Genomic DNA, 12963 nt, shown 5'->3' with positions numbered 1-12963 from the left:
ACATACACACATTTAAGTATGCGCATGTATTCATGCACACACTTAAATGTAGAAATATAAACTTATATTCCCTGCTGTTTATATCATTTTGTTTTTTTTTTACAATATTAATTTACACATACAGAATATAAAAAATATACAATTTTTATACAAAATTATAAAAAAATTAAAAAAAAAAATTGTTCAAAAAAATTTCTTAACTTGAATAGGTCAAAAAATGTAACCTTTCATTCAGCAGTTTAATTCATTATCAAACCTATATAAGCAGATTATAAAATTGTAATGATTGTTTATTAAAACTACAGAGAAGAGTTTACCAAAGCATTTTACCAATTTCAACTAAATTTATCAAAATGCTTCTGAAAAGCAGAGGGGGTGGGTTATTTTGTTTTATACCAGCCATCATGTAAGGGTTAAATAAGTACTAAAATAAAAATGAAAAATTTTTGAAAACATCAAAAAGGAAAGAAATAATTATTTCTTAAACAATAAAAATTACTTAACCGTAGTTTAAATATGATTTTTTTTTTTTTAATCAATACATTTGCCAAAAATGTTAACTTACAGGTTCTGGCTCTTCTTCTAAACTTCCCCATTCTTCAGTGTCCCAGCCATCTGTACCACGAACTTCACCACTAGTTGATTCCTTAATTCCAGCCTAAAAATGTAAATCAATGAGTACAGTTACCGCAAGTCTTATTATAGCATAAAAGGATTATACTATATTTAACACCAAACTTTATACAAAAAAAATTAACATAATGCAGCAGAAATGAATCTACTACACAAATAATATGGTGTTGCCAATATTAAAACAATATTGCCTTTTCCCATTTGATATTTCAACTTTTTAAATTGTACCATTGAATTTACAATGTTTGCTTGCTTGGTGAAGCAAGCACTGAACTAGCAATTTATAGTATAACTAGTTGGTATTCTTCTAAAGATGGGTGCCAGATATCAAACATTACAAATTATCCAAAAGGAAACCATGAAAAAATTTTAAAATGCATTTCAAATTAAAAATTATTTAACATTTATTTGCTCTAATTCTTGCTTCGATGATGTTTTAATATCAATCTATAGCATGTAAAGTACAAACTGTCACCACAAGATGGGAAAAAGAATACTCATACGTAATTCTAAATCATTTCAGCGAAAGGTATACACAACACAATTTTTATTCATTTTCTTTGTTAAAACTTTTTTTGTAGAAAAAACTTCTGTAATGTAAATAAAAAATTACTCAGCAAAAAGGGTTTAATTTTTATCCTTTTTTTTGAAGTGCATTCTGAATGAATACATGCAAAAAATATCATAGAAGAATGATGTAATTTTACTGAAAATTAACATAATTTATAATAACAATAAAAAATATATACAACAAACTGTTGCTTTTATATTATTTTTTTCTATTATATACTGCAAAATGGAGAATAAATGGCCTTCCCAAAGCTGCTCTACTGAAGATAAATTAAGATTCTCTATTTTTCTATAAAAATACACATATGATTAATATGAAGTTCTTCTGAGTTATTAAAAAAAAAATAGTAGATAATATACAATGACTGGAATTCATCACATTTACCTAGCCTAACTGAAATCCTATTAATTTAGTAAGGAGCAAAGCAAATTATTTAAACTTTATAAGTTTGAAGATGCAAAGAACCTTTTACTAAAAAATATTTAAAATGCTGAAAAATAGTGATCTAAAATTAAGAAAAATGCTCAACTATGAAAATCCTACATTAATCACTTTTTATTAAATGATATCAAGTTTATAAAAAAATAGAAAGATATTATGAAAAAAAAAATGTAAGAGGAAACCATAAGAATTTTGATGGAAAAATTCAAAATGTAGAGGCTTCATAAATAATATTTCAAGGTTACTTTTTTATTTGGCATGTACTACTTGACATGACAGGATTTCATTGAAGAATTTGATACCTTATTCATGAAAATAAAGATTTTTTTATATCTTATAACATAAATATTCAACTTAATCATTTTTCTCTTCTAATTTTCTCTTTATTATTTGATATCTTTTCTGTTCTTTATTTTCAGTACCAATCCTTAAATATTTCTTGAAGTATTTCAAATAATTTAATTTAAATTTACTTTTAATAATCTATTTATATTGTAACTCATAAATCAAATCTAATTTTATTACCTCCATGTCTCCCCAATTTTCTGTTTCCCAATTGTCATCATAATCAGAAACAGAATCTGCACCCTTACTTCCTTCTTGATCAAGCGATGTCATTGATGTTACACTAGAAGTTGTTGTTGATAAACTACTGCTGGATGGCTGCTCTAAAAACCCATAAAAATAGAGGAATTAGACAAACACAAGTTTAAAGCATATTAGATTTTTCCATATTATACATTATCATTTTTTCATTTTATATTATACATTACAAAAATGTACTAACCTTTCATTCTGTTGTTAATACACTAAAACATTAGCTATTAATCCTCTACTTAATAACCTAACCATATTAAATAAAATGTCTTTAGTATAATTATAATTTAGTATTATGTATACTTGAACAGACATGCACGGTTACATAAATAATATTAAAACTTTAAATACGTGCAACCTTTAACCTTACAATAATTTTCATTTGTCAAGTCTTTTTTGTTTTTTTTTGTATTTAAATTTCAGATGATATGATGAAATATATCAAACTTTTTACTGGGAATGAAACCTAGGAAGAATTAAATGAGAAGCTTTTCAAACTGGTTAGCCAAAATAAGTACTCTGCAAAAAAAACTCCATTAAAGCTCTATAAAATTTAACACTGCCACTTAAGTACAATAATAAAAATGAATTCTCAAGAAATTATTCTGTGATTAACTTAATACATACACACACGTTCAACAAAATCTTACATCAATATTCTCATAATATAATATATATTATGAGAATATAGATTAATATATAGTTTCATAATTTATATATATTAATATAAGTACAGTAATCCCTCGCCATTCGCAGGTTTGGCATTTGGGGTTGCCTCAAGCAATTTTCTAAAAGGTGAATTTTACTGGTAAAATTGGTAATAAACTAAAAAATTATCATGTAGTACAGTACCTAACAAAAGTACTTTTATCAATAAAAAAATTTTTTCATCCTTATTTGGGAAGATGTTATCAGTATAACTGGGTAATTTATTAATAATAAACATAACATTTATTTAATAATAGTAAAACATAATAAATATACATGACGCATGTACCCACATGGTACATTTTATGTATGTTTATTTTAATTGTAGCCTAATTATGATGATAAGGAAAATATTTATGGGCGTTGGCGACAGCCACTCTTCCATTGCTGTTAACAATCTTGAAGGTAAGAAACCCCCATGGAGCATTTTTTTACCAAGTCAAAATAGTCAAATAACCGGTTTTTTTATGATTTTTAAGAGGTTAAAACTTTTTTATTATGTAATACACAAGAAACTTTTTTATTTACCATAAACATCTACAAAAGTACTGTACATTGTGGAAATTTGAGATTTTTATCACTAGACCCATAACAGTTATTTGAAGACAAAATTTGAATTTAAAAAAAAAATAGTTTTTAATAAACTAATTTTTTTTAAAAACTTTAAAGTTTTTTTTAAATACATAAAAATTTAGGGTATGTATATCACCATTAATATTATTTATGTTAAAACTACTAACATATACCTACATATAAAAAAATAATTCAAACTGTTTATGCCATCCCCCTGCCTCTTGAAAAAATTAACAAAAGTGAAATTTCACTGTTTTTCATGTTCAACTTTACTGGTAATTTTCTCATACAAAGAAGAAAGAGATAGGTAAATAAACCACTGAACCAATCTTTTACCTTGAGAAAATATGAATAAATTGTTTTTTGTTTCATGCTTCCACAACCAATAGTTTTTTAGTTAAACCCTTATAATCACAAAAATAGGTGTGCGCACCGTACAAAAATGGCTGCTACAGTAAACTGCTTAAATAAAAATTAAAAAAAAAAATAGTTTTAAGGTCCTGAAACATTTAGGAAACAAGTGGGTAAGTTAAAATTTTTTTTTAATTTGTAAGTAACCACCCTTGGGTCACTTTAAATGAATTGACCCATAAATAAATATAAAAAAAATAAATAATTAAAAAAATAACTACCATTAAAAAAATTATCTCTGAAGTGAGTAAGAAATTAAATTACAAAAAAAAAAATTAGTAAGAAATTTGGCATTTTCTTTTAATAATGAAAAAATATTTAATACTATAAAATTAAATAAAATTTTTGATTAGTGAAAAATAGATATTCAGATACTGTGATACAGAAGAACTGAATGGCGTGGATTTTTTCTTAGTGAGAAATTCGGTTTGAATGATTGATTCACTTGACTTTTTGCAATTCACCTCGTATCTAGCACAGGTTTGTTAAATGTATAACTTTGTTTGTGTAGTATGTGAATCAGTAGCTTTTTATACCTCCAGATCGACAAATTAGGATATATTGTTAATTAGAATCCAATAATAGAATGGTAGCCAGGAGGCAGTATAAATGTAAGTATTGCTAACATACAACTAAAAGTCCAGCCAATTCTTTAACTAACAATTTCCTGTATGGGAAGGCATGGTACAACTCTCCATTCCACTAAGATATACACTCAAATTGAAAAAGAAGAGTAGAGCAAAATAGATGAAATCTAACAGAAAAGAGGTAATGAGGAATTACGATAAAAGAACATAATTTACCAGAAATCTCACAATAAAAAAACTGTGAGACTGGTAAAACACAAAGGTAGATGAAGTAAGGAAGAAATAAAATTAGAGAGGCTGAAAATAGAAGTGTTTTCATTCAGAAAAGAAGTCTGAGCTATCAAATTTAGAACTGGTAATTAGAAATTCTCAAGAGATATTTACATAGTATGTAGCACTATATGACACAGAAACATGGTAAACAGCTAAAGAGAAAGTTAAAGAACATTAGTTTGTAGAATATAGTATTGCATAGGTACACTGAAAATGATCTGGATATGAGAGAAGATATTAGAAGAGTCCTGTCAAAAGAACTAGTTTGGAAGTAATGCGTTAAACTATCTGAGTTTAGTTAACTTTATAAACAATTCCAATAATTATAACTGGTTATATTTATTGGAATAAGTCAAATAAGTAATACCAACATAATGTAAAACATGTTTTTACATATGACTGAGTGATGTATTTATGTTTATTATATATGGAGTGTTTGATAAGTTTGTATAGTCAAGAGATGGAGCTCATAGTGAATTACTGAGGTCATTCTTAGTTTCATGCAATTTTATTGGGATCATACACTATATTTGTAAATGCAAACATACTTATGTTGACAGTTGTTTGGATCAATGAATTATTAAGATTTGTGAAAATTGGATAAAAAAGAATTTCAAGTGGTGATCAAATATTACTTGTTTCAAAAACTCAGGAAACTAAAGCCAGTCTGGATAAATATTATGGTAAATCAGCTCCATTCATTGGAACAGTTTACAATGGTCTGATTATTATCAGAACCTGCTGGGTTGGTCAAGTGATGAACTTGTCATCACAAATCAGCTGATTTCAAAATCAAGAATACTAAGGTTTAAATTCTAGTAAAGGCAGTTACTTTTATGTGGATTTGAATACTAGATCGTGGATAACATGCATTCTTAGGTGGTTGGGTTTCAATTAACCACACATCTCAAGAATGATCGACCTGAGACTGTACAAGACTACACTTCATTTACATTCAAACATATCCTCATTCATCCTCTGAAGTAATACCTTATGATGGTTATGGAGGCTAAAGAGAAAAAGGTTATTATCAGAGCAATAATTAAAAAACATAAATGACACTGAATGTTCCAGTTGACCTTTTGAAATTACAACTGCAGAGTATTGAAAAAATCCATATAATGAAAGAAAATAGAAGATTGAAGGTACATGAGATTGCTAAGACAAGGGGCATTTCAAATGAATGAATGAATGGATCATATTTTAAATAAATATTTATATATGTGTAAAAAATCCACAAGATGGGTACTGTATTTCCTCACAAATGATCAAATGTGTGAACAAGTAAACAATTCTAAGCAGAGTTTGGGGATGTTGAAACATCCCCAAGAGGAATTTTTGCATAGTTTCATAACAACTGATGAAACTTGCAGACATCACAACCAACCTGAAAAAAGGAACACTCAAAGCAGTGGGTTGTAATCAGAGAACTTGCTTAAAAAAAAACAAAAATTGTATCAGCAGGAAATATGATGACTGGCCAATGTCTTTTGGGACACTCATGGTATAATCTTCATTAACTTTCTATTGAAGGATAAAATAATAACTGGCAATACATCTTTGCTGAATCATTTAAATGACGAAATAAAGAAAAAAACAAATTTGGCAAAAAAGAAGGTTCTTTTACATCAAGATAATGTACCAACTCAGTCTTATGCAATCTGTTTGTATTATTTTACAAACATTGTTGGTATTACTCTATAAAAATCTTCCACATCTCCCAACTCAACAGGCTTAGTGCCTTTGGATTATTATCTGCTTCCAAGTATGAAGAAGAGGCTTGCTGGAAAGATATTGTTGGTATTACTCTATAAAAATCTTCCACATCTCCCAACTCAACAGACTTAGTGCCTTTGGATTATTATCTGCTTCCAAGTATGAAGAAGAGGCTTGCTGGAAAGATATTTACTCAGAATGATGAAGTTATTGACAAAATGTCTGCCTATTTTTAAGACTAGGATAAATCATGCTACAAGGTACAATTGAAAAACTTGAAAATCATTGGATTAAGTATAAAAACTTAAAAAGAAACTATGTTGAAAAATAAAACAGATTTTTTCCCCAAAATTGTTTTTTTTTATTTTTGCACAAACCTATTAAATACCACCTCATAAATATGTCAGATAAATTTGATCAGAAAATGATAATGTTAAGAAAACATTAATATAATTTAAGGAAAACATAAATATTATCTTGCAGAACATTTTATTATGTTCAGCAACAATACTTTTGTTTCTATTTAATATTATCAAAGTTAATGAATTTCACTGGCTTAAATCAATAAAAAAGCTGATGATGAAAGTATCTTAAAAATGCTCATTGTTAAAATAAGAATACAGAAAGAATACCTTTCTAGAATTTTACTACTTTACAACATTTAGAAAAGTAAGAAGAAACATTTATTATACAACGTGCAAAAAGGGGAATATAAAGTTAAATAAAAATTAAAGTAAAATAAATATTTACCAAGAGAGGCAGGCTTGGTAAGTATCTTGGATGGATGTTGCGACTTAGGAGTATCAGATTGACTACGATAAAATTTAGCAGTAACAGCAGTTACAGCCCAACCAGCCCATGTAGCAGCAGCATTTGATAGACTTGGTGTAGCAGCATGAACATCAGCTTCCATTGATTCTCTTAATGTTGGTTCTTCTGAAACTTTTTCTAACTTTCCTAAGAATCCTTTAATTGTTCTAAAAACATTATCCCGTACAGTTTTCTCAGGATCAACAGTCAACTGACAAAGTGCTGGTAAAACTCTTCCAGCAACTTCTGTCAGAAGGAAATACTGCTGAGTTGCTGCTAATGCCAGAACTCCTATACATGATAAAAATTAAATTTATGAAAACAATTAAATAGATGTGAAAATAATATAAATAATTTATAGCAAAGAAATATGATTTTTACAAAAAAACCAAAACCTAAACAGAAATGATTAAAGAAAACACATTAACAGTTTTATTTCATTAAACATACAATAACTATAAAAATGTTACACTCATACTATGTTTAAGAAAAATTATTAAAAGCTGATCATAAGATGAGGTGTACCTTTTTAGTGATTCCTCACATCACTACTTTCAATTTACTACTGCTTTATTTATCTAATATATATTATAGGTTTTTATTTTTTTTTTTTAAATTACATAAAAAGATAGGCAATTCAGATAGGCTCAATTCAACTAATATGTATATAATCTTTTTCTAAGTACACACAAGCCTTACTCTGTACGAAGCACACTGATTTTTATGATTCTTTTTTTCTATGTTTCAGAGGAAATTTGTGTCTAGTGATCTCATAGTAAATTATTTTTTTAATAATTTATGTGAAGTATTTTTTTTAGACAGGGAAAAATTGTCCACATAACAATCTGAAGACATTTTTCATCTTTCTAGTTTCACCAATGTTACCATAGTGAATTTTCAAGGGTGATGTACACATGGATGCAAATAAATAAGGGGGGAGCCTGATTTAATTCTTTTATTCTAAGTATTTTTGTGTAATAATCCAAGAAATTAGTTAGAAAATTTAGGGCAAAGAATTAATCCATATTCTCACATTTCATACTGCCTTAGCATACATTTGTAGCAGTTATTTTTATATCATTTCTTTGTTTCCTTTACTTATTTGTAACAAAATACAGGGTTTTTATCTTTGCTAAGAAGTTTTTTCATAAAGGCAGCATTTTTCATAGATAGATAAGGCTTTCAAGTTGTGTTTTCTTCAACCATTTTTCAGCTACTGTGGGTATGAATATAAAGGCAAATGCCATTACCACTACCCGCTTGCCAGGTCTGACATAACTACAATGTAAGTGTAAATGTATCAGTAAACATGTAATATGGAACTGACTCAGGCTGACTACTACTGAGATGTGTGTTTAATTGAAATCCAACAACCAAAGAACACTGGCAATATATTTTAAGTAAAAATGAAATATAAAATTAAAAATTTTTTAAGCACAAAATTAAAAAATTACATTTTTTGAATCTTTAATTTCTTACTGTTTAAAATTGACACCGAATAAAGTGTCGTTAAGTGTTGGAAGTAGTTTTTAATTTGATGTTAACTTCTAAAAGTTGAATCTTCAAAAATAATAACTGAAAAAGTATTATTTTTTCATTTTTTACATTCTAAAAATGTTATTAAAAAGCTTATTTTATTAAATTATGAACATATCACTTGCTGCTACTAACTGTAACAATAGACAGCAGATTGTAATAATTTGTTTTCAAGCAAAACTTTTTAAAATATTTTTCCCTGATATATCAGGTTCTACTTTTACTTAACATTAAACAACAGTGACTGACAATAGAAAAGTCACATAAAATCATCCCCAAAAGGCAAACTTGACAAACTTAACATTATTTGTTTTGCAATTGTTTTTTTTTTTTTTTTACAGGTAATTCAATTCAGAAAAAATAATAAATTTATAAAATATTCAACACAATTAGTTTCACATCAAGAAATAGAGCATCAGGTGGATTTATTCAATAATACATAAATAATATTGATGTAAATATTATTTAATATATGTATTATTTAATAATAATGTAAATATAAAATAATAATATTTACATTATTATTAAATATGCATGTGTACATAATTATTATTTAATAATAATATTATGTAGAGTATGATTCATACTCTACACTATGATATATTCAGACAATAACTGAGAAATTAAGAATGAAATATTGTTTAACTCATAGTTGGGTGTTAAAGAGTCTTTAGTAGTTTTAAACAATAGAGATATTAAATACATTTATGACAGATTGCTATAAAAATCTGAAATGGCTCTAATATACTGTAAAAAAAAAAAAAATGGTAATAACACAGGACAAAAAAAAATAAATGTACAAATACAGGTTATACGGAATGAAATAAATGTTATGAATTAAAATTTAATTATTTAAATGTTTTAAACAGCCATTTAATAACTAATAAAATACTATGCTTATATGAACATAAGTTCTTGTACTAAGAATCATTTACAAACTGTTATGTAACTAGAGGGTAAATAAAATAAATTTAATTGCAACATAATAATATCAACACATTCTTATAATTACCCTCCTTTGGTTATTCTATCTGAAAAATGTAATGAAAGTACTGACTAATGAGATATTATTCAATATTTTCTCCCAACTTTATGGGAAAAAGAATGTTATAACAGCTGAAGTTATATAATTTAATGAAATTATAGCCAGTCATAAGTCTGTCATTGTGCACAATAGACATAAGAAACACTTTTTTAAATACTGTAACACTAATAAGTTTAAATGATCAGAAAACGAATCAATAAAACGGATATCAGAAGCACGTAATATACAAAATTATTAACATATTAATCACCTGCACTACGAGCTGGAGGAAATGGGTCACGCATTGCTCTAATAAAAGCAGAAATTAAAACTTTCTGCCGAATCTGAGGATGTAAATGTTGAGCGATTTTTCCTAAACAAACAGTAGTATTTGTTCTAATTCCTCCCTGAAAAGATAAATAAAAATAACATAACTATTTATTCAGTAGATTTTAAATCAAATGATAAAAAGGCAAGATAAAATAACTATATCGGCGAGCGAGATGTTATCCAGTAGATGTCAGGGGAACTTGCAGTCCACCTGTGTGCTTGCGCACTTATTCCTCCCATCAAGCCAGATGACCACTAAACTTTCCCACCACAGCAGTGCTGCAGCTCCACCACTCACAGGCACCTATACAAAAAAGCCAAACAGCACAGCAAAAGTATTCTGTTGCCGACCTCCACCAGAGAAGAAGAAGAAGAAGAAAAAAGAAGTCCCTTGGTTGGCCCAATGTGGAATATCACAGCAGATGCCAACATCCCTGCCAGAGCAGCAGGCCTGGCATGAAACCTGCTATGCCAAAGCAGTAAAGGCAGAGTCAAACTAGCCCCGCTCAGGGAGAACCATCTCGCCTGCACTGGCAGGAAATGGCCAATGCCAAGCTGACACTGCAGGGCTGTGGGAGCCATCCCTATAGTGAATACTGTAGTGGGAATTCAACTGCCACTGAGGGAAAGCTCAGTCTGATTTCAGTCGATGAGCTGCAACGTCCCGATGGGCCGAGCTGGAGACCCGAAGAGCTGGAGACTAGCGACCGGACTCAATAGCCCTCCCAGGGCTACATCATCATGCAAACAGCTCTTTTCAGGGCCATCACTAGAAAAATTCCAAACAGCCTTTCTCAGGACAACAAGGTTCTATATAAGGTGCCACGTGTAATAATAATAATAATAGTAATTTATAATAATTTAATCGCTCTAATTTTAATTAAACATTATAAACTTTTTAGCTTTATCCAGGAAAGTTAATACACTTAATAAATAAATTTTTAATAATGTTCAGATTATAATAATTTTAACAAATTATTCATATTTTTTTCTTTAATACTGCACAATGATTAGACAAAATATTTACGGAGATGTTTTTTTTATTTATATCTTAGTGTAAAGGTTACCAGAATTAAAAAATGTTTTAAAAACATACTGACCTGTAAATAAGAATTGGTGGTTACTAGTGTTTTTTCTTGTGTCAACTTTATGAATTGAAACATGATGGATTAACTTGTTCTAAAACTATAATACTAATGTAAACCTTAACTATGTGTGTAATGTCATCAAGTAACTGTTTTCAGAAAATAGATGTTCAACATTAATGTATATTGAATCAGCATTAAAGTGCAGAATAAATACTGTGCATGGATTTAATTTTAAAACTACAGAATAAATACTGTAATTTTTAATTAATAGACTTTACCCTTAGATATCTGAATGTAAAATAATACTTAAAAAACTTAAATGGGTTGTTAATAACAAATAAAGCAAAATACCTGGTCATCTTTAGCTTGTAGTCTTGCAAAGTGTCTAAGTACTTCAACATTTAAATTATTATAATTCAATTTTGGTGAAAGATGGATTATTGACTGCAAAAAGAAAAAAAATTAAATACTGCAGTTAAGTAATTGGCTATCATTAAGTATTCATTTACATATAATATCTGTATGTAAGGTACCAAACCTAAATGTTAGTAAATTACCTGAAATGAGTCACCAAGTCATGAATGGTTTTTGAATCACCAAAAACCACTCTTAAGAATTAATCTAAGTAAGTATGTCAGTCCACTAAAACGCAGTTTGATATATTCAGCCCTAAAGAGACTACTGCTTTTCATACCTCAGATGCTTTAAATGCATCAAAGACATAATAAAGACTGGAACAAATAGTGAAAATCAACAAATCAATGTTTCAGTCAAGAAACAATGCTTGTATTACACCACCGCACTCATATGGAAAGCACACAATATAAAATACTACAAACATTTTAATCTGTTTCAAAGATCATAAAGAAGTATGTACTTGATAATGAATACAATTACATGGTGAATACTATTCCTAAAAAAACTTTGGCTAAAAATAAAGTACATTTCAAACTGGTAATCATTTTTAAATTAGTACATTTTGCACTTCAGTTATTTTTTCCTATGCCCTTATATTATTAATAGCAGTTAATTAAGTAACTTTATCAACTTTAACTTTATTATTTATATAATAGTAAGTTTTATTATGTTTTATCATCTTTTTTATGCTGCAGGTAAGTAGACTTTATTTAGGTTGTTACAAATTCTGCTAAACAGTTAATATATAATAAAATATATAAAATTCTTTAAGATAATTTCCTGTATAAAAAAAACATTTTAAAAAGCTGATTTGCAATTTACGGCTTACTAAGATATTCACAGAAGTAATTCTATTTTCATTACATTTATGCTTTTAAGCATATATTACATATATGCTTTTCACAATCCATTCATTGTAAAGAGAGTTTTATCAAAAAAATAATTAAAGAGTAAACAAATATTAATATTTCTGTTCCAAACAATATAAAATATTTATTTTTATTGTAATGATAAATAATTTTTATTCTGATTTTTAAAAATAAGGTTACATTTATGGCAAAATGACATCATTTTAATAAAAAAGGAGAACCCTAAAGTAGCATTAAAATTAGAATGGCACTGGCAGATGGATAATGAGTAATCATGTATCTTGCTGAAACAACAATCTTAAAGTCTGTTAATAGTGCAGCAACACAGCAGGTTTGCAAAATGATAATATTACTATGAAAAAGTAAGAATAGTATGTGT

General features: G+C 27.8%; 1 protein-coding gene across 2 annotated transcripts in view; it reads right to left on the bottom strand.

The window, feature by feature from the left end:
• Positions 1-12963, bottom strand: part of yata (N-terminal kinase-like protein yata) — a 74838-nt gene that overhangs the window by 20832 nt on the left and 41043 nt on the right. For both annotated transcript variants that reach the window (XR_012756521.1, XM_075367074.1), the window contains exons 9-13: positions 11650-11742; positions 10152-10287; positions 7261-7611; positions 2171-2313; positions 566-658 (exon numbers count right to left, since the gene is read on the bottom strand). Coding sequence is in view for 1 of the 2 variants with exons in the window: in XM_075367074.1 (XP_075223189.1) it covers positions 566-658; positions 2171-2313; positions 7261-7611; positions 10152-10287; positions 11650-11742 (816 nt within the window). In the remaining variant the exon portion in view is untranslated. The remainder of the gene's footprint in view (positions 1-565; positions 659-2170; positions 2314-7260; positions 7612-10151; positions 10288-11649; positions 11743-12963) is intronic.

Source organism: Lycorma delicatula, chromosome 5 (genome assembly GCF_047948215.1).
Source record: "Lycorma delicatula isolate Av1 chromosome 5, ASM4794821v1, whole genome shotgun sequence".
Classification (NCBI taxonomy): domain Eukaryota; kingdom Metazoa; phylum Arthropoda; class Insecta; order Hemiptera; family Fulgoridae; genus Lycorma; species Lycorma delicatula.
Note: the sequence above shows the minus strand (reverse complement) of the source record. Positions and strands in the feature narration are given on the sequence as shown.